The 23,357-nt window shown below is 44.4% G+C and overlaps 1 protein-coding gene across 2 annotated transcripts; it reads right to left on the reverse strand.

Annotated features, from left to right (window-relative positions):
* Positions 1-11,899: 11,899 nt before the first annotated feature.
* Positions 11,900-23,135, reverse strand: PDCL3 (phosducin like 3). 2 transcript variants are annotated; one of them, XM_069580580.1, is made up of 6 exons: positions 22,930-23,135; positions 19,812-19,941; positions 16,488-16,578; positions 16,169-16,312; positions 14,974-15,182; positions 11,900-12,274 (listed from the first exon to the last, which is right to left on the reverse strand). In XM_069580580.1, the coding sequence occupies exons 1-6, from the start codon at positions 22,933-22,935 to the stop codon at positions 12,132-12,134; spliced, it is 723 nt and encodes a 240-aa protein (XP_069436681.1). In that variant the 5' UTR covers positions 22,936-23,135; the 3' UTR covers positions 11,900-12,131. The 2 variants fall into 2 exon arrangements, with proteins under 2 accessions (XP_069436681.1, XP_069436680.1); XM_069580579.1 differs by having other exon boundaries at positions 19,794-19,941; positions 22,930-23,060.
* Between the last annotated feature and the right edge of the window lie 222 nt (positions 23,136-23,357).

Below are 23,357 nucleotides of genomic sequence, written 5' to 3' on the forward strand. Positions count from 1 at the left end.
CTTGGCAGGCTGCAGTCCATGGGGTTGCCGAGAGTCAGGCACGACTGAGTGACTAACACAATCCCCCTTTCCATCTTTCTTTCCCTCCTCCCTTCCTTTATTCTTTCTCTAAAAGATGCGCTTATTGGGCTTCGAGTAAGAACTATGGGAGGTCACAAACACATGTGAACACTAGGAGAGTGTTGAAAGAATTCTATCTATTGGATATGTCATAACATGTTTCAAAGCCACTAGAAGAGCGGATCAGATATGACTCAGAATTCATTTTGAACAGATGCGCCACACTCCCTCAACCACTGTTTACTGCCTGAAACATAAAGATGTACCCAGTAACTGAAAGCTCATTCTTCCAAGACCTCTCATTGCCAAGGACATGTCTGGCTGAGCATCAGTGGTAGGATCTGCCAAGGAAAAGTTACAGGAGATTAAACAAGAAGCCTCCGGGGAAGTTCTCGAGTTCAAGGGCCTTCCTTCTGCTTCACGACCAGCTGGCTGACGCCATTTCTCTCTGACTCATTCTAACCCAACGGAAAATGTAAAACGTGCCTTGGAGCCCAGTGATCTTCATCCTACTGTCTGTGAATGTGGTCACAGGCCTCAGTGAGCTGTACGTTATTCTGAAAGAATTCACAGGTAGGATCCTGGAGGAGGACAGGAACAGACTGGATGCTGCACAGCCCAGCACAGGGCCTTCTTCCCATGACAATGCTGAGCCTGTAATCGAGAGGGTGCATCCATTAGGAGGGCTGATGAATAACCTGATATCACATAATCGACTGTTACAGAGTAGAGACTCTAAAAAGATAAAAATCATGGCAAAGAGCCTCCCAGCATTTAATCCATATGGAGAAGAGTTGTCCTGGAAAGTGATAAATGAAACAGTGTGAGAACATAAAAGTCTCACATGCTTTGGACTAAGAACTGTACTCACTAGGACAACAAGAAAGTACAGGACAGTCTAGAGAGAGATGGGTATTTTCCTAACACCCGAAGCAGAATGTAAAAGGGCAGAGGAGAAAACAGATTATACAGAAGGATTAGGTAATGGTGGAAATTAAAAAAAGGGAAGAAAACTACACGAAGTTCCCCAAATAAGAATGTGAAGAGATGTGATGTAAGATTCTTCCCAAACTGTCCTGCCAAGCTTACTGTAAGAATTTCTGGGTCATATGAGGTCCAGTTTATAATCACAAGCACTAGGACTAAGCAATTAATCTCAAATGAGCAAAGCTACCCTCATGTGAAAGGCCTTGTGCTTTCAGAAATTAGGGTGCTGCTGCTGCCAGCGATGGCAATTACTGTTGTCACAACATCAACACCAATAAAACACCAGCAAACTCTTCTAAATGCTTTACAAGTCTCAGCTCATTTAATCCTCATAATAACTGCCTGGGTTGGATCCCTTTTACAGATGAGAAAACTGAGGCCAGGGAGGTTAAACAAGCTTTAATGGCACCATGAGAAGCCACTAGCTCTGCTGCAGGTGGTGAAAAAGATGAAGCTGTGTGCTCCAGGAAGGTTGGTCCCTGGAGTAATCTGGAGTCACACACACCAGCCTTCAGCCTGACATATTCAAGATTATCCCTTAACTCAAAGTCTCAGGGATGGATTTGTTCTGACCACTATAATCCAGACTTCATTATAAACCAGAACACCCATTTACTAGAGGTTCCCAACCTTGCATAGGTTCACAGCTCAGCAAATTTTTCACTGTGCCCCTAAACCAAAAGAAATAGGTGCCACTTTCTTTCATTAAGTAGTTAGGGCCAAACAACTTAACAAGCACTTATGTCCTAAAATCTTCTAGCTGCTTACTCACACACACACACACGTGCATGTGTATGCAGTCATGTCCGACTCTTTGTGACCCCAGGGACTGTCGCTCGCCAGGTTCCTCTGTCCATGGGATTTTCCAGGCAATGCTGGAGTGGGTTACCATTTCCTCCTCCAGGGGATTTCCCGACCCAGGGATCGAACCTTCGTCTCCTGCACTGCCAGGTGGATTCTTCACTGCTGAGCTACCAGGAACGCTCATACACACACACACACACACACACACACACACACACACATACATGAAAATTGAAAGAAAAATGTTTACTTTTTAACTTATGAATGGAATACAGGTTCCTGTTGGGCACAGCACACTTTCCCTACCTTGGAATTTGACACTGACACCCTCATGCCCTGTTTCAGGCTGACTTTTGAGCTGTACGTGCTTTTAACACAGCAACTGCCAAAAGCCCAGCTTTTAAAAGGTGCGACATCATCAGAAGAGGGGCAGTGCAAGCTAATGTCGAGGCTGTGACCTCCTTGGAGGTGGCAGCTGCTGTAGTGTTTGATAAATGTGAAGTGTTGCTGTGTTTCCCCTGACTTCTTAGGATGTTCGCCCTCCCATTAACTTGCTGTGGGAATCTGGGATACCTTGGCACAGAGTTTGGAAACTGCATTGATTTCTAGTAAGAAATACGACTGCCAAGTGTTCTGGGCTTCTCCCATTTTCTTTCCAGTTGCATTGGGAAACCAAAATGGAATCAGAAACTCTTTGGGGCTCAAAGTCAGTAATTGGGATAACAAGAGGTTGACAGATTTATCCTCACTCTTATTTAGTTACTGCAGTTACAATATAGACCAGTTCGGTACAGCATGTGTGTGTGTGTGTGCGTGTGTGTGTGTGTGTATACATGTTTATCATACTATTTCATTTGGGGATCTCAGATCCAAGGGATAGAACAAACAGTTGGAAGCTTTTTTGGTTGTTTTCTGTAATATTTGTAAAAGGCAAAGAATTGATTTGCTAATTATCCAAATCTTTACTAACTACAACCTTTTATGATCTGTTTTGAAATGATTACATTTTTAAAAAATTATCAGAAAGTTATCTACAAAAAGGAAATATTTGTCTTTAATTTTTTAAAAATATTGTATTTGCTTTAAGAGATATACAAAGAATAATAGCTGCATCTTCCCTATTAGGAAGCTGGTTAATTTCAACATTTTAAAATGTCGGTGAACAGGTTTGGAGTTTATGATCTGCTTTCAAAATTAAATGCAAAAATGATTAAGTTAAAATAGTCTTCTTCATCCACTAGGCACTAGAACTAACTCATTTCATCAATTCTAAGCACGTTTCCCATTCATTATTAACATTTTCGAGTTCAGGGTGTGTCCTGAAGTGACTGCTAGCCAGGAAGCTGCCGGGATCAAGTTGGTTTAGCTCGCCACCTACTGATAGGATCAGAGAAGTCTCAGCATTAAGTTCAATAGCACAAGGCATTAGAGCTGGACTCTGAACAGAAGGACACTTCAGGATTATGTCAACCGATTTATTTCGCTTCCATTGTTACATATGCACAAGAGTGATATGGGACAAAAATAGACGTCTGAATATGTCTAAGCAGACTCTTTAAATGTATAAAGTAGAACGAACTTCCGGGTAAGCTCAGACTGGCTGTGCACTATCAGCCTCCCACCTGAAAGTCTGTTCAGGTCCTCCTCCCGGATAAGACACCTGCTTGGCCCTGGTGCAGGAGCAGCCTTCAAGCAGTGGGGGCCAGGGATGGGGGATACGTGGCCTAGCCCCCACTCTGTGGGTGAAAGACACTGTGGGTTTTTCAGAAGATCCTAAGGGACTGACTTCCCAGTGCCCACAGCACTGACCACAGACTCTCACCCTCACGCTGGCCTCTCCCCATCCTGCCTCCCGGATCTCCCTCTCACTTGGCACCTAAGCCCTCAACTTGCTCTGCACTTGGGTAGATTCCAACTAAGACATTTGCCGTTTAATCCTGGCACTTTATTACACATAGATGGCAATCAAGAGCTGAGCACCACCTTGCTTACACTAGTGACAACTTCCAGTTTGATGTGATTCGTGAACCACCAGACTTTTTTTAAAAAATCAACTTTTATTTTCTTAACATGGTGTTTGATATACAGAAAAATCTACAAGATAGCAGAGTACCCATACATGCTGCACCCAATTCCTCTATTCTTACATCTTATATTAATACGGGACATTTGTTACAGTTAATGAATCAATACAATATTGATACATGATTATTAACTGAAATCCGCACTTTATTGAGAATTCTTTCATTTTGTTTTAGAATCCCATGAAGGACGCTGTCTTACATTACATCGTCACATCTCCTCAGGGATCTCTCTGCAGGGCTGGGTCAGTTTCTCAAATTTACTTTGTTTTTGGTAACCTTTACAGTTTTGAAGATTCCTGATCAACTGTTTCATAGAACATTCCTCAATTGGGATTTGTCAGATATTTGTGTACAGGTCTGGGTTTCAAGGAAGAAGATCAAAGAGTTGGCCTTGTATCATTTTCACCCCATGGATACCCAGGGACTATACTATTATCAACAACATGCCTCACAGCTAGTGGTTCTTACTTTGGTTACCTGGATGGCAGAGCTTGGCAGCTTTCCGTAAAGCTACTCCCCATCCTGACTCCTTTCCACGCTGCTCACTTAGGAAGGACGTCACCGTGTGTAGCCCACATTTGAAGAGTGGAACATCTTAAATGGGGACGGAGTATCTACATAAATTATTCTGAATTCTGTGCAGGAAATGGTCTCTTCAATCTGTGTATCTGTTCCATCATTTATCTATATAGACTCATGGATATATATTTTACACTTAGGTTGTAATCCAGTATTGATTTTGTTGCTCAAACTGTCCAGTCATTAGGAGACTCCTGCGTTCCTTCAACACACTGCTATCATTGTGATTTTGGGTTTTGTTTTGAACACATCTTTACTTTCTGGCATTACAAGATTAACCAGGTTGGTCTTGTAGATTTTCTACTCCTGTGGTAGAATCAGCCGCTTCTCTAGAATTTTGGTTTCTTTTTTAGGAAATGGTCTGAGAAACCAGTATCTGAATAGTAGGTGTGGTCTTTGCAATGGGAGAGTCATTGCTTTTAAGCCCCTTCAACTGACAGAGCAAGGAAATGAGTTTACTAACCTGTGTATGTGAAGGTCAGAGTCGCTCAGTTGTGTCCGACCTTTGTGACCCCACAGACTTTGCAGCCCCATAGACTATATAGTCCATGAAATTCTCCAAGCCATAATACTGGAGTGGGTAACCTTTCCCTTCTCCAGGGGATCTTTCCAACCCAGGTATCGAACCCAGGTCTACAGCATTGCGGGCAGATTCTTTACCAGCTGAGCCACAAGGGAAGCCCAAGAGTACTAGAGTGGGTAGCCTATCCCTTCTCCAGCAGATCTTCCTGACCCAGGAATAGAACCGGGGTCTCCTGCATTACAGGCGGATTACCAGCTGAGTTATCAGGGAAGCCCTGATAAACCTGTATATTCACACCATCTAAATATGTAACTAGCTGTGCTTGTATGCGTTCATACGGAGGGTCCAACTCTAATCCATTGCAGGTGGATCACTAGGCTTATCTGTAACCTCACACTAAATAATAGTGAGAAGCCTGGCTCCCACCATCTGGTTCCATTTGTTTAAATCTAGCACATTAGAGCAGTATCACAATTGTTAACAGGTACCAACATGAGAAATTTAACTGCAGCCTAGTCCTCATGGTTTCTCTTGGGCTTCATCTTACAGACTCCATTCATTTCCAAGGTTACTTAGGTCCACGGTTACTCATTTCCAAGGTTATCTTCCCCCTCCATTCCCTCCACGAGGTTGTTTCATACATTTATAATACAGTTGTTTTGTCGCTGTGTTCCATCCATGTATTCCAGCTCCTGATGCGATTTTTTTAAATTTACATAAAGATCCACTCAGTGCTGCAAAGTCCTGTGGATTTTGACAAATGCCTATCATCACACCCCCACCCTCTGAACAGTTTCACTGTCCTAGAAATCCTGTGCTTTACCTATTCAACCCTACCACCACTCCCTTGAGCCCCTGGAACCACTGATATTTTTTTCTTTGACTTTTTCTTTAATTTTATATTGGAGCATAGTTAACAATGCTGTGATAGTTTCAGGTGTACAGCAAAATGACTCAGTTATATATATAAATGTATTATTCTTTTTCAAATTCTTTTCCTATTTGGGTTGTTACATAACATTGAGTAGAATTCCCTAGTTTATACAGTGTATTTGTTGGTTATCCATTTTATTGATTGTTTTTGATGGGGACCGTTTTTCAGTTTTTATTGAATTCCTCACAATATTGTTTCTGTTTTATGTTTTGGTTTTTTGGCCATGGGGCATGTGGGATCTTAGCTGCCCGAGCAGGGATCAAACCTGCACCCCCTGCTTTGGAAGGGGAAGTCTTAACCACAGGACCACCAGGGAAGTCCCTGGTTATCCATTTTAAACACAGAGGTGTGTACATGTCAATCCCACACTCCTTACCTTTCCCTCCTCCTCCCCATGGATTTTCTTAACATCTCCAGTTTTGCCTTCTCTAGAATGTCTTATAATTAGAAACATAAAATAGACAGTCTTTTCAGGCTGGCTTATTTCATTTAGCACCCGTGGTTTTTGTGGCTTGATAGCTCATTTCTTTTTATTGATGAATCACATTCCATTATATCAAATTACAATTTGTTTACACATTTATTTATGGATAGACACTTTGGTTGTTTTGAGTTTGGGCCATTATACACACAGCTGCTATAAACATTTGTGTTTCGGTATGGACATAAGTTTTAGTAAGTTGGGTAAACACCTAAGAGCATGACTGCAGGGCCATATGGTGAAAAGCGCTGTTAGTACTGTCCACTTACATTTACTGTACTCACTGTTTAGATTCTAGCACCTTCGGACTTTCTATGGTTCTACCTTTTCTTTTTAGTCTTCAATCTAGTCTTTTACTGAATTAACTGAGCACCCTCAGACACAGCACTTTAAAATTATAGACTTTTAAAATTTTTACTGTTATTTGAATGTTTTCAACCATATTTTCACCAACTTCTTGAATATTTTTTAAGGATCTAAGAACATTAACACTCCAATGAAGTCCCCTTCAATTTCTGTGCTGATTTGTCCTATTTTTCAGTTCCATTTCATCTTAATGTCATAAAGAAGACATCATTTGTATTGTTTTGTAAAGTTAATGCTCATTCAGATTTAACCATGTTTTTTTGGTCACTATGCTTTCCTGAGTGACTGAACTGAACTGATGCCTTCCTGAATCTCAGAGCTTTCCTCACTGTCCTTCTGCACAAAGTAAACCCTCTAAATCTCCTTTAGTGAAGTCTGTTGATGACATCTTCACTCCTAAAATAGTGCTTCATCAAGCTATGCGGCAACCTGGATGAAAGGGGAATTTAGGGGAAAATGGACACATGCATTTGAATGGCTGAGTCCCTTTTCTGTCCACATGAAACTATCATAACATTGTTAATTGGCTATACTCCCAGATAAAATAGTTTAAAAAACAGAGCCTCACTGGGTGGTAACAATTCAGTTGACAGTTTTTGTTGCTGCATCTTTGTAGCCCACAGACACTAGTACCGTCTTCTTGCTTTCACGGATGCTGCTGAGAAGGCAGTGAGCCTTATTGTTGCTGTTTGTTACAGGTAATCTGACTTTCCCAACTGTGTTACAAATTTTTCTGATTTTCTAATTTCATTATATACGTGGAGGTGTGGATTTACTTCCTTTAACTCACTTGAAATTTGTATAGCTTTCTGCATCTGAGGGTTGATGGCTTTCATCAGTTCTGGAAATTCTACCTTCATCTTTCCAAATGTTACTTATTTCTAATATGCTTTTTTAAATTTTAAGTGATGTTAGACATTCTCACCACTCCTCCACATCTCTTAATCTAACTTCTACTTCCACCTACTTGTCTCTGTGTGCTGCCTATAGGGTAATTATGTGGCTCTACTTTCCAGTTTATTCTTTCTTCCATTAGTTATTTTTATAAGGGACTTATATAAGCAACCCTTCTTTACTCTTTTACTTATTTACAACTATGAAATGTGCTCATATTTTGGTCCTGAAAATTCTACTACTCTTAACTCCTTGCAGGAAGACTGCACTCTTTTCTGCTGGGTTTCATTTGAGATGCCTTATTTGAGGCATCCTGTGATTTAAGACTCTCAGCTCATGTCCCTGTGGAGAGTGTCTTGAGCGCTAAATTAAAGCCGAGTTCTCATGTGCATATACAGTTGCTCTGACCTTGAACCCAGGGGCATTACAATGGGACCTGTTTAAGAATTTCACATGGGAAATGCTTAGACCACAGGTACCATGAGAAATCAAACCCACAGGAGGGAAGGTGTATAAGTGACTTCAGAGGGCGACTGTTTTCCTTTCCAACTAGTGCCAGTTCCCCCGAAGACTGAAGTCCAGCTGTCTGCAAGGGGGCCTCCCTGAAGGCTTACCTCCTGCTAATCCCCCAAGTCTATCCTCATAGGTGCTTAGTGTCACCAAAACTTGGTAGGTGCCCCAGGGGGTACATGAGCTGAGGGCTCGCTTGTCTTTCTGCAGTTTTGTTTTCACATCGTTTTTGGCCTCAGAGAATGGATTCCTTTCTTGACAGCTAAGCCACACATTTACGAACATTAAAGAAACAATTTTGAGTTACTGCCAGGTGGGTGGCAGCTGTTCAGAGTATCTGGTCTTTCACAGGCGAAAGTGGAAGTCCTGGTCTGGCTCATGAAGTTCCTGAAGGGCGATGATGATGACGACACAGAGGCCAGGAACACGCTGCTCTGCTTTGTTTAGCAACCTGAAAGTGGGGAGCAGAAAGCTAGGACAGTTGTGGTTTTGACAGACAATGGGCAGGGGGCTTTAGCAGGAGATGCATAAACTGCTTCTAAGAGAGGCCACAGTGAAAGCTACTTCTTTCCCAGTAAGAGGAGTCCAGGGAGGGCAGGTGGGAGCCGGGTTACAGAGGCTTCACAGCATCACCAGAAATCCCACCCTCGATGCTCTGGCTCTGTATGCACACCCTACAGCGCAGGTAGGCTGCAGTCACATCTACAGCAGCTGCCCTTCCCAAGAAGCGTGCCCAGGACTCCCAGCCAGCTTCTGCCCACCTCCCTCTGGCAACCCGCAGCTCCAATGGAGGCTGGGAGCTTAATCCTTCAGCTACTGGAGTGGAGCTGGAGAATCCTGGTCCTTGACAGGCAGGGAGCAGTCTCTGTTACCCATCCCAACACTTACAGCCTGAGGCCCCACATCAAGGGAGAGACTGAGATAAGGCAATAATTTACTGGAACGAAGTCCTGAAAGAATGTGGGAGAAAATCGGGTCAAAAGTATAGAAGGACGGCTTGGCCGTGGAGGGCAGACCCATCTTCACTGGACACTGAATGCATAGAAGACGAGGCTGCTGCAGGGATGGGCGGTGAGAATGGACCCAGGGATCTCCTAGCAGCACATGAGTGACAGGTCCCTTGTGCAGTCAGCGAGTGGGGGCAGCGTGCAGAGGCTGGAAAGCTGGGACCCTAGGCTAAAGTGGACATAAACATCAGGAACGCGACAGGCGAAACCCACCTGTTGAAAAGGTGTTTATGAGAAACAGCTGGTTTCACAAGGAGGACAAAACCACTTTCACAGAACATGTTTCTAAACTAGGCAACCCAGTCACAACACATTTGGCCCGTCGTACTTGAAAACTGCATTGGCAAAACTGGGGCTTGTTATATAAGAAAAGTAAATTTAAAGCTGGAGGCAATAAGTGGTGAAAAACTGAGGCATTAGGGAAAAAGGACCCCCTTCTAAGCCCTTTCTGTCTCTCACAAAGTGTCTGCTGCATCCAAGACGAGTTCTCTGAGGCACTTTGGAAAGAAGATGCCCCAGAAAGCCACTGTTTCGGCAATGTCAGGACAGGCGGATATAATTTAGGTTTGCAATGAGGTAGTTGTGTACATCCTAACTGTATCCTTTTTCTCTACAAAATAAGGAAAACTAGGAAAAATCAACTGTATTTGATTACAGTCAGCTTCCCAGGTGGCTCAGCAGTAAAGAACCCACCTGCCAATGCAGGGCAGACACAACACACAGGTTGGATCGCTGGGTTGGAAAGATCCCCGGAGGAGGAAACGGCAACCCACTCCAGTATTCTTGCCTGGAGGATCCCATGGACAGAGCAGCCTGGTGGGCTACAGTCCATGGGTAACAGAGTCAGACACAACTCAGCACAGCACAGCACAGCAGCGGATTTGTGTCTGCTGGTTCCACATCTGCGGATCCAACAAACCACGGACTGATGACACGGAGAGCCAGCTTCAAGGACCTGAGCATCTGCAGATACCCCATGGGGCCCTGGAACCAACCACCACTGATACCAAGGGGTGAGTCTACAGTCTACCTATGTTATTTCTCCCAAACTACTTACCACCCCAACTTCCTGAAAACATTTCTCACCAATATCACTGTAGAAAGGGTTATCTAGCATCTGCTCAACACCCCTTCCCCATAACTGTTCCCTCCCAACACCAGGAGACAGACTGTCGAGATCTTTCTTGCTGGTTTTCCCTGGTCGCTGTGTGTTTCTGCTGTGGAATGAGACAAACTCAGTGCTTCAGAACCAAGCTGTATCACCTCCATCGCATCACAAACACTCCAAATGAAACGGGAGTTAATGGTAAGGAATACGGGGAAGTCTCCAGAACTAACCAACCTGTAGAAATTTCCAGGTTAGGTTTAAAATTACAATTTTAATATTAGGACAAAGATGCTGTTCTTCCTCTGCATTTTTAAGTCAAGTTCAGTCAGCACGACTAAACAGATTTCTGGGGTCTGGGAGCTGTATGTCCAGACAGGGATCATGAACCAAGTCACCTGAGCCTTTGCGCACAAACTCAACACCTTAGACTGGCATGGAGGAAAGATGTCAGAGGAACAAAGATCAAAGTGGCATAGCGTATGTTGAGAATGACACCCTGAATGGGCTCCTCAGCAGTATGAGGCCTGCCGCGTTCACACACACCTCTCTCCACTGGGGAAGAGTACGCACCACAGCTCTTGACCAACATAGCAGTCACACCTTCACCACTGCACTTCACTCTGCTGCCAGCTGACAACAGAAAATCTAAGCCATGGGACCCGCAGAGGAGTGACAGGCCTGACCAAGCTTATTTCCACCCTGCGATTAAAATTCCATGAGGAATCCTTCAAGGAAGTCTGTGACACAGAGTATGTTTCCACCAGAAGCGCTGGCTCTCATGTGTATATAAAAATAAAGTCACTAATGCAGACACTTCTGACAGATCAAGGGTCACAGCTGCTTGTTTCTTTCTGAATGATAGCAAAAATACACAATAATCTGAAGGAACTCTGTGCCCTTTCTGATTCAAATTTTTTAAAGATTCAAACCAGGAGTCTTTACTATGGGTAGTAAGCACCACATTACTCAACACAAGTATAAGGGAACAACAGTCCCCCTGATTATTCTGTTAATGTCAGTTTGACGAGAAGTGGTAAATGCTAAGAGGATTCTTGGTCAGAAAACATTTTATGTTTTTTACTGACTGATTGAGATATACTTTGGCTATCTCTGTGTGTGCTTATATCTATTTATTTCCAAAAAAGAGTTTCAGGTGACACCTTTTACAGTAATTGAGATTAGCTCACATCTCAACAGCCTGAAAACAAAAAATTATCAAATTGGAATCTTTTAGTTTGATAAGCCTAATCTTTTAGACTTTGATAAGACAGTATTTCACAAAAATTATTGCCTATTTCTTCTAAACAGGATAAATACTAAGACTTCTTCCTAGCACTCATTCCTTTGAGTTAATCCTATTGCTAGCTCTATAAAAGAATAAAAAGAAATAATAATATAAATGCAAAGCTTAGCTTGCCATTTTCCACTGTATAATTTATTCACATTATTAAAAAAAAAACTTCTATATTTCCTGTATTTCTTTTTTAGTAGTTTTATGTAAATGAATAGTGAATAGTCTTACAGCTGATCTAAAATATAAGCAAGGAAAACATAGACATCTGCCAAACTAATATCTGGCTTTTATTTTTTTCTTAAGGAAATACTATTAATTTAAAAAGAGTTCCCAGAAATTTAAAAGGATTCCCAGCAATGATTACTTCTGAGATCTATGAGACTCAGAACGTAATATAAAAGACTAAAAAACCACAGTATACGTTCCTACTTCTTCCTTTTTTAAAAAAAGTTCATGCTATATCACATCGGGAAATTCAGCAGGTCACCAGGGCCACGGCCTCAGTCATCCTCAGAATCACTGTCCCTCCTGGCGGGGACAGAGCACCGCACCGCGGACAGCAGCACGTCTTCCACGGGCTTCTTGGGGTTCTCCTCCAGGCTCGTCTTGATGGCTCCAGACTCAGACAACTTCCACTCCAACTCTGCATGATAAAGAAAAAGCAAATTGCCTAAGACTCAGCCTGAGTGGGAACCTCAAGCCACAGTGTTTTTTCTAAGCAGAGACTATGACTATCCACACTTGATGACAATTTGAGGGTCATGATTATAAGGCACCTGGAAGAAAGGGGGGAAAAAAATCATACCCTTAAGATGGAAAACAAAACCACCTGCAAAAACTTTTCATAAAATGAGATGAAATGAAATATTACATACATTTGAACCTCCAGGATAACTAATAAAAACCCAAGGACTAAACCCATCTTCTCACGGCCTAGCTTCTTGGCTTGCACAATGTCCCAGGAAAGAAATCAGCATGAAATATATTAAGAAAATACTTTTCACAGTCTTGCTGGCAATGTAATTATTAAATCCAATTTTATTTAGCAAAAGGAAATTCTTAAACCTCATGTCCAATATCTCAATCTATTAGAGTCAAAGGCTCAAGGTATGATGACATGCTAGGATTGATACATTTGTTCCAAGTAGTAATAATTCTTAAAAGTATCAAAAAAAAAAAAATCAGTGATTAAAGGCTTAGCTCCTATATTTTCAGTTCAGTTTAGTTCAGTTCAGTCACTCAGTTGTATCCGATTCTTTGTGACCCCATGAACCGCAGCATGCCAGGCCTCCCTGTCCATCACCAACTCCCAAAGTCCACCCAAACCCATGTCCATTGAGTTGGTGATGCCATCCAACCATCTCATCCTCTGTTGTCCCCTTCTCTTCCTGCCCTCAATCTTTCCCGGTATCAGGGTCTTTTCCAACGAGTCAGCTCTTCGCATCAGGTAGCCAAAGTATCCTATATTTTACCCTCTTATAATCAGTGAAAAATCCACACTGGTGTGAGACACTGTGAAGCAAAATCAAGTGATATATTTTTCTACCCAGGCAGGAGTGAGAGACTGTCAGAAAGATTCTATACCAAACAGTCTGGTTTAAACTGATGCTCTACTAACTGGGAAACTTCTATTAAAATCTGAAAACCAGGGACTTCCCTGATGGTCTAGTGGTTAAAAGTCCATGCTCCCAATCCAAGGGGCCTGGGTTCAATCCCCAATCAGTGACCTAGACCTTGAATGCTATAACTAAGATCCAGTGCAGCCCAATACATTTTTTAAAAAATCTGAAAACCAATTTTACTGAAATCACGTTAATTCAAAGTGTTCCACAGAGATGAACAGCATCAGCATTTTCAGCTCTAGGTATCTTGGTTCAATGACAAAAAAATTCAATAAATTTCTCAAAAAAAAATTCTTAGGATTTCTGATTCTTAAGGATGTATTTAGATTCACATGTACATGCATATGCGTAAGTGAATCTATTTAATGTTAATGTTCATTTATATGGGGCTTTCCTGGTGGCTCAGACAGACAGTAAAGAATCTGCCAGCAAGTCTTTCAATCCTTGAGTTTGATCCCTCAGTTGGGAAGATCCCCTAGAGGGGGGAATGGCAACCCACTCCAGTATTTTTGCCTGGAGAATTCCAGGGAGCCTGGCCTACAAATGAGACTTTTTCTAGAAACAAAGACTATAATTATTATTGTATACCTATCTCTCTCCCCTAATGGTATGTTCAAAGATCAAAATAAGAGGCAAAACACATACTTAGTTTGAAATATCATATGCCTTTGAACACTGGAATAAAGCAAAACTGATATAATATATAAATGCATCTATGTATCTGTTTACACGTTTCCCAGTTGAATATCTTATATAGTTATATAAAGTAGAATATAAAGTCATATTTTAACATGTTTTTAAAGGCTACTAACTAAAGCATAGTTGGACATATCACTGCACTCAAGAGATAAAGAATCTGACCTAGTAGGAAGCTCATAGGCCTCAGCTTCTCTCCCACATATTATGTGTGCATATGTATTTTAATACCTCCTATTTCACAAGTAGAAAAAAATAAAAGATATATCCTTTAGGAGTTAAGAGGCAGAATTAAATAAACTTTTCATTTAAAAGTTTCCTTTCAACTGAAAAACTATTTTTATAGAGATTTATATATGTATAAGGAGAAGGCAATGGCACCCCACTCCAGCACTCTTGCCTGGAAAATCCCATGGACGGAGGAGCCTGGTGGGCCGCAGTCCATGGGGTCGCTAAGAGTCGGACATGACTGAGCGACTTCACTTTCACTTTCACTTTCATGCATTGGAGAAGGAAATGGCAACCCACTCCAGTGTTCTTGCCTGGAGAATCCCAGGGATGGGGGAGCCTCATGGGCTGCCGCCTATGGGGTCACACAGAGTCAGACATGACTGAAGCGACTTAGCAGCAGCATATATGTATAAATTTACATATATTTATGTATATTTACATATAAACATCTGTCACTAATATGTTTGGGTGAATTAAATAAGAAATGAACGATGTGATCTTGAGTTATAACTAAAAAACATATTCAACTGTAGGGACAAATAAAACAGCACAGACAATAATATTAAATATTTTAAAATCCATTCTGCCCTCTTTTAACTGACAGTCCAGTTGTAATTGCTCCCAATGACTCATCTAAGATGACAGATTCAATGTTCTTCTCTTTTCACAATCACTCACACGGGACAAAGGTGACTCTATGACAAGTCATCCTACCTGCGTCTAGGAAACAGGCACCCTTAACAACAGACACAGTCCCTGCCCATCCCTCATGTGTACCTCAAAGAGTCCTTACCATCCAAAGTCAGGTTCATGCCACCAAACACCAGAGGTCCGATAAACTGAGCCTTAATGTCACCTTCGAGGTACACAAATATCGTGGGCAGATTCCTATCAGGGTAATTGGGTATGCAGGTGGTTGAAATGGCTTTGATAAACTTGACATCAGGAAACTTCCTGGCAAGTGCACTGAAGTGCTGATTTATCAGGGCACAGAGGGGAATCCTGTGAAATAAAGAGAAGCAACCGTGAGTTTGTGTCTGTGTACAGTAAACCTCAGCTGCCCTTCTGCCCCACAGAAAACCTCATGACAACTTCACAAGTGCTTCTGCTATTCCAGCCAAGATGAACAAACGGTGTTTAAAAACTTTCTATAGGTTTGGGCAAAGTGTTCAAAAGCCAAAGTCCAATTTAATCTGACCGAGTGAGTCAGAAAAGCAGCTCCACTGTAAAAGATAACTGTCTTGCTTTTCTTAAGGAGAGCGCATCCAAGGCTTGGAATGTGTGATTCAGAATGCGCTTCCAGCTTGAGAGAAACTCCTGCACAAGCACTGGACTCCACAGGGTGGGAGCAAAACTGAAGGTGAGGCGCTAGGGGCTCTCTGCATCACTCGCCACGGACAATGCTCCCAAAAGTCACCTGCGCCATCAAGGAGAGTGACTCACGACGCGGAGTCGTGAAACGCTGGAGTTTCTTCAGAGGGACGAGTGACTGAGGAATTCATTTACAATTAAAAAAAAAAGTCTGTTCTGCTACAATTTAATAAAGCCATTTGTATTAATAAAGCCATTAATATCACAAATATTAATCTGAAAGTCTTAAGACAAAAATTAGACAATAATATTTGGGCAAATCTGCAACAAAAACACATAAAACATTAGTTAAAAAAAAAAAAACACCTCTGGTGTGAAGTAAGCCTGAGATGTTCAAGACATAAATTCAAACTAGTATTTAAAGACAGGCATCAGGGATTCCCAGGTGGCTCAGAGGTAAAGAATACCCCTGACCAAGCAGGAGACACAGGACTTGCAGGTTTGATCCCTGGGTCGGGAAGATTCCCCTGGAGAAGGAAATGACAGCCCACTCCAGCACCCTCGCCTGGGAAAGCCCACGGACAGAGGAGCCTGGCGGGCTACAGTCCACGGGGTCACAGAGAGTCAGACACGACTGAGAGACTGCACGTGCACACACACACATCAGATCAGCTCACCCTTGTTTGTAAAGGTGCAGGATGACCCACAAGCCCTCACCAGCTTTGGTAACTTCTTGAACATAATCCTTTCCCGAGATTTCCAAAACCTCTCCAAACTTATTCTTCAGTTGGGTTGCTTTCCACTCAGCCAGTCTTTGCTGCCTGCACAACAGGAGGAGGAGAGGGACATCTTACCTACGTGCGCTCCACACACCCCTTTCACATGGCAAACTCTGTAGAGGTCCAGGTTCACTTACTTATGTGCCAGGGTTATTTCAAAGGACGCACGTTATAGTGCCACATGAAAAGCCAAGCAGTCCCTCTGGGTGGCACTAACCTGTACATTTCAATTGCACGTTCGTCTTCCTCATTAAATTCGTCTTCATTATCCTCCAGTTCTTCCAAAGTCATGTCTTCATATGTTTTCACTGAATGTCATTGAGTTGGCGAAAAACCAAAAATGTAAAAGATGAACGAAGATGCATTTGGGGTCTTTTCTCCTTCACTTTTCTCCTAAAGGAGTGCATGCAATACCAAAAGGCCCCTAGCCCATCAAAACCAAAATAAAAAGTAGGTAAGGTGTTGCACTAGCGGTAAAGAACTCATCTGCCAACGCAGAATGCTTAGAGATGTGAGTTCAATCCCTGGGTCGGGAAGACCCCCTGGAGAAGGGCACGGCAACCCACTCCAGTATTCCTGCCTGGAGAATCCCATGAACACAGGAGCCTGGTGGGCTACACGTCCATAGGGTCGCAAACAGTCAGACACGACTAAAGCGACTTAGCACGCATGCACACATCCAAGGTGTTATACAGTAACTAAGAATGGGAGAGCATTTTTAAAAGATCAGCCAGCCTGGCTCTCTTACATTCACATGACAATAAGGATACAAACAGGAAAGTTTCCCAAATGTATAAAAGGAGAAAGGTGTATTAGCCTGAGCTCAAGTGGCCTGATCTGCAAGTTCGTGATGCTCAGGGACAGGTGCGTAACAGTTCTCATGCCTCCAAGAAGGTGGGAGGACCCTCTGGGGTCCTCCCCAGCACACCTTTGCTAGAGGTGAAGGGATTGTCACCTGGTCTTCTGAGTGGTAGGCAGCTCTCACTTCTCTTTTTTATCAATGGCTGTAAAAATCTGTATTTTGTTTTTATTGCCATAAAGACTCTTGCTTCTTGACATCCAATCAGGTTTTTGTCCCCTGACTTCCACCCTAACATGACCCAAACCTGCTCTTACCAAAGTCAGTAATGATCTGTTTACTCAACCGATGAGCATATTTGGCCTAATCCATCACTGGATGGGTGTCTCCTCCTCTCTGAAAGTCCATCTCCTCTGGCCTCTTTTTCTCCTCCCTCCTGGCAGCCCCTCCCCTGGACCCTCTGTTGACTGGACTCGTTTCCTTCCTCACCTATACCCGCTCCCTTGGTGACTATATCTCACAGCTTTAAAACCCACCGACATGCTGCCAACTCCCAAATGTATGCCTCTAGCCCTTATTTCTGATTTAAGAAAGCATTCCCAACTGCTCACCTACCATCTGTATTTGTCTAATAAGAAATGTTTGGGAACGCATGTAAGAATTAAAGATTTTAAAATTTAAAAAATAAAAAACTAAAAAAAAAAAAAGAAATCTCAAAGTGACTAGGTCCTAAATCGAGTTCCTGATCTTCACCTCCAAACCTGCTCCTGCCCAAGCCTTCCTCATCTCACGTGGTGACTCCATCCTTCTGGCCACTCAAGCCCAGAGCCTTGCAGTCATCTTTGCCTTACTTGCTCTCACACCCATCACAGGATCCATAAGCAAATCCCATCGGTCCTACCTTCAAAATACAACCAGATCTGGCCACTTCCACCCACCACTCTGGTCCAAGCCAATGGCATCACTTGCCAAGGGCACCACTGCAGTCGTTTCACCTGGTCTCCCCACTTCCTGCCCTGCCCCTACAGTCCGCACTCAGTAAGACAACAGGAAGGTACTATCAACACAGAGGGCACGTCCCTCCTCTGTTCAAACCTCCAATGATGCCGACCTCATTAGACATCGAAGCCAAGGTCCACACTAGACGCTACAAGGTCCTAAATGTCTGACCCCTGCTTGTCCCTCTGAACCTCCTGCTTCTGTCTCCCAGTCCCCCTGGCCTCCTGGCAGATCCTCCAACATGCTTCCCACTTGCTCATTCGCCTCCCTTGGGTCGACTCAAATGTTATTCCCAGTGAGGCCCTCTCTGACCCTCTAGAATTATACCCACCCAGTCCTTCAACCTTATACCCACCAGGGCTTCCCTGGTGGCTCAGATGGTAAAGAATCCACTTGCAGTGAGGGAGACCTGGGTTCGATCACTGGGTTGGGAAGATCCTCTGGAGAAGGGAATGGCTACCCACTCCAGTATTTTGCCTGGACAATTCCATGGACAGAGGAGCCTGGCAGACTACATTTCATGGGGTCACAAAGAGTTGGACACAACTGAGCGACTTTCACTTTCTCTTCCAACCCTTTCCTGCCTTATTTTCCTATATTTCACTCATGTATCATTTACTGTCTGTCTCCTCCATTAGAACATAAGCTCCAAGAGGATAGGGTGTTTTGGCTGGCCCATGCACAGCTAAAGCCCCAGTGCCTAGAAAACACACACCACACAGCAGTCCTTCTGGATAGAATATATTACATTTGCTAGATAAACGCTGTGTAATAAATTCTCCTCTAAATCAGCCCTAACATGTCAACATGGGACAGAAGTCCTAGCTCCTGTGATCAACGGTTCTCAAACTTAGGTGTGAATCAGAAACTCTCTGAGGCACTGGCTTAATATGCACATTCCTGGGCCTTACCCCCAGAGATTCCGATTCAGTAGGGACTGTATGCTGTTGTGTTTTGTCTGTTTGCTTGTTTTTTTTCACAAGCACCACAAGGGATTCCAATTCAAGTGGTATACCTACATGTGAGAAAGACCTTAGACCGCGTACACTACAAGCATCTTATGTTTCCCCAAATCAAGTTATTTTAATATTCTCAATCAAACCACAAAGATAAAGCATATGCTCAGGAGACTACGACTTCCCTGGTGGCTCAGACGGTAAAGCGTCTGCCTACAATGCAGGAGACCTGGATTCAATCCCGGGAAGATCTTCCTGGATCGGGAAGATCTCCTGGAGAAGGAAATGGCAATCCACTCCAGTATTCTTGCTTGGAAAATCCCATGGAAGGAGGAGCCTGGTGGGCTACAGTCCATGGGGTTGCAAAGAGTTGGACACAACTGAGCAACGTCACTTTCTTTCTTTCTCAGGAGACTACAAACAGTAAAAACTTCTGGGCAGATTTCCATGACATTAACTGAACTGATCACTGACCAAAAAGTGGAGACTCAGAAATATTTCCTTCAGGGTTATCATAACCCTGAAGAAAGACACAGACCAGGAACTGGGAGATGGGGGGAGCCTCTGAAGTGCCCCCAGTTCTATAGCCCAGGAAGATGAAGCCAGAGATGCCCTGCCGGAGGGCCCAGAGGCAGTGTCCAGCCCAGCACTTCAACTCTCGCTCAAAGGATCCTTCTACTGAAGCAGTTAGAGGCTTGCCGAGGGCTTCCTAAGCAGACAGACACAGAATCACAAACACAGGTAAGATCACAAACACAGGTAAGCTCACCAACACAGGTAAGCTCACCAATGGACTGCTGGAGGATCCGCTGCTCCTCTTCTTCTGCCTCCTCCTCCAGATCTTTCAAATCTTCCTTTGAAGGCAAGATGCCTTTTTTGCGTAAGATGTCATTCCACTCGGTGTCTGCATTGGGGTCCTAGAGCAGGTGGACCAAGGGTACTGTGAGGGCCAAGTCCACTGTGAAGGGTGCCATGTTGGACAAGGGTTCAAATGGGAAAGTGGTAAGAAGAGGATTTCATACCAAATTATTCTGAAGTCTATTTCTGGCACTCTGTCAAAAGACACACAATCCCTGTTCCAACCTTCCTGTCTCAGGGTAAAAATCAGGCCATGATGTCCAGACTGACATCCATGCCGATGCCAAGGCTCTGACCTGGCTTCTGGTCAATTTTCATTAATGACTCGGAGTGATCTGTTCAACAGATATTTATTAAGTACCTACTATATGTAAATGATTGTACTAGATGGTAGGGAAGCATGGTGAATGCCAAAGTCACCAGTTTTACAGGTGAGAGAAAGAAATAGGCAATAAGTAACTAAATACACAAAGAGATAGCATGACAAATGCAATGGCCAGGCTGCTGAGCTGGACTTCCAGGGGGCGTGCAGTCCACAAGATGGGCCAGGACGTTCTCTCAGGAGAGGTGACATTTAACTGTGACTGGAAGGTGAGAAGGAGCCAGACAGAGGAGTGAAAATTTAGGAAATTACTTTCCAGGCAGAAGGACCAGCCTGTGCCAAGGGCCCGAGTACAAGATATAGAGTATTCCAAAGTCCTGAGTGGCTGCAAGAAAATCAGAAGGAAGAGAGCCTGACTGATTCCCTAAAGGCCAAGGCTAAGAGGAAGAGCTGAGACGCCATGGAGAAGTTCACAATAGCTGATGCTTACTGAGTCCTACATGCTGGGGACACCACAAACTTCTTTGCCTGTACCTACCTAGTTAATCCTCACAAACTTGGGAGAGCCATGGCGTTAAGGAAGACACTGCCAGGCTGGAACAAGTCAAACTTACCAGGATCAACTATCAGAAAAAGAAATGCCAAGGTGGGCTCCTAGCTCCACAACACAGCTGCCCAAACCCTGGTTTGGCATGTCTTGGCAGGTCTGGAATGTGAAACCAGGAAGCTGTGCGAAGAGCACTGGGATAACCAGGGTCTACCCTCAGTTCCCTGGCCAGTCCTGCTGAAATATGTCAAACAGAAACAAACAGAATCCCTTCCATAGGGTGGTCAGGAAGCCCTCTTAAGATATGACATTTTTGAGCAGGGGCAAAAAGGACAGAGAACACAGAGGCCAGGGCAGCTCTGAGTTTCCTCTTCATCAGATACGCTGTATTTGGAGACGATCATCCTCTCCAGCCCTGATGGGGAGGATTGGAAGGACTGATGATGAAGCTAAAGCTTCAATCCTTTGGCCATCTGATGCAAAGAGCTGACTCAATGGAAAAGACCCTGATGCTAGGAAAGACTGAGGGCAGGAGAAGGGGACAATAGAGCATGAGATGGTTGGATGGCAGCGGCTCAACAGACATGAGTTTGAGCAACCTCCGGGAGATGGTGAAGGACTGGGGAGCCTGGCCTGCTGCAGTCCATGGGGTCGCAAAGAGTCCAACATGACTGAGAGACTGAACACCAACAAACCTCCCCAGCCCCAATCAAACCCACACTAACTCCACTTCCCTTCTGCCACTGAGTCAGAGATGAGTTCATCAGAATTCCGAACCACAGGAGGATCTAGGAGGCAGGAGAATGACCTTTGGAGGAGGGTCCTTTAACAGTGACAAAACTGAATCATCAGAGATTTTCTCATAAAAGCATCCATTTCCACGGTGTCTTTTTTTCTTCACTTTTCCATCACTGCAGATGGTGATTGCAGCCATGAAACTAAAAGACGCGTACTCCTTGGAAGGAAAGTTATGACCAACCTAGATAGCATATTCAAAAGCAGAGACATTACTTTGCCAACAAAGGTCCGTCTAGTCAAGGTTATGGTTTTTCCAAGGTTATGGTCATGTATGGATGTGAGAGTTGGACTATAAAGAAAGTTGAGTGCTTAAGAACTGATGCTTTTCAACTGTGTTGTTGGAGAAGATTCTTAACAGTCCCTTGGACTTCAAGGAGATCCAACCAGTCCATCCTAAAGGAAATCAGTCCTGAATATTCATTGGAAGGACTGATATTGAAGCTGAAACTCCAATACTTTGGCCACCTGATGAGAAGAGCTGACTCATTTGAAAAGACTCTGATGTTGGGAAAGATTGAGGGCAGGAAGAGAAGGGGACGACAGAGGATGACATGGTTGGATGGCATCATCGACTCAGTGGACATGGGTTTGGGTGGATTCCGGGAGTTGGTGATGGACAGGGAGGCCTGGCATACTGTGGTTCATGGGGTTGCAAAGAGTCGGACACGACTGAGCGACTGGACTGAACTGAACCATGGGTTTTTAGTCAAATTGCATTAATAAATTCCTGATACAATAAAAGAACAAAATTGAGGGATTTGGTTTTATCCATTTTTAAAGGGAAAGTATTAATAACTGGGCAGCGGGACCCTCAGGCTGGACTCTAGGGTCCACAGGGGACGCACCTCAACCTGTACACCAACATTGGGAGGCAGAGAGGGAAGGATGTTGTAACCCCTCACTCAGCTCTAGGCAGGGTCAAGAACACGGGTTATGTTACGCGACCCCCTCAGGGGAGGACCCTCCAATTATCCGAGCCTCAGCTTCCGCATCCGTGAAGGGGGTTCATAACGCACCTGTTCAGGTGCTCGCTAAGAGAGTTAACAAGGAGGAAGTAACTGTCAGGTAAGATCCGCAGAGGCCTTCACAGGCCCAGGGCAGCCGACCTCCCGGAGAACTACCCTCAAAGATGAGATTCGGGGGTGGGACACACGGAGGGGAGCGGGCACGCCCAGCCCGCGGACACGCGAGACCACGCCCGCCCGTCCGCACTGCGCCTGCGCCGGCCTCGACTCGCGTGGCCACCCCGAGCCTGAGGCGCCCGGCACTTCCCACAGGCCCGGCAAGGACAGGCAGCCGCCCGCATGGACCGAGCGGGGCAAAACGAGAGGCCGCAGCCTCCAGGCGTCGAGCCCCCCACCCCACCCCCGGCTTGCTCACCTGCATTTTCTGTCAAATCGCTGGGACCCTGCCGGCCACAGCCACCCGGCCCGTGAGCTCTCTAGCGCGCACGCGCGCAGGCGCCACTCGCCTCCTCTCCCAGCCTGCCCTTCGCCCCGCCCTCCGGGAGAGGATAGGGCGGGGCCAGGGGAGGCGAGTTCTCCTCTGAGGCTGCGCCCAGGCGAGAGGCTGGACACGCCCACTCGAGTGACTCCGAGCTAATCCCGGCCGCTGCTCAACTGAACCTTATTAGGACACATCTTCGGCCGCCGAATGGTGGGACAGAATCGGGGAGGTACCCGGCAGCTAGGTGTCATCTCCAGGCACGGATCCGATGGTTTCGGAGGTCTCGGCCCAAGAAGTCAGAGATAGAAACCCGTTTCACTGATTCGTTGTTAAGATTCAAAAGGAGGCAGGATTACCTGGAA

This window comes from Ovis canadensis, chromosome 3, assembly GCF_042477335.2.
Source record: "Ovis canadensis isolate MfBH-ARS-UI-01 breed Bighorn chromosome 3, ARS-UI_OviCan_v2, whole genome shotgun sequence".
NCBI classification, from domain to species: domain Eukaryota; kingdom Metazoa; phylum Chordata; class Mammalia; order Artiodactyla; family Bovidae; genus Ovis; species Ovis canadensis.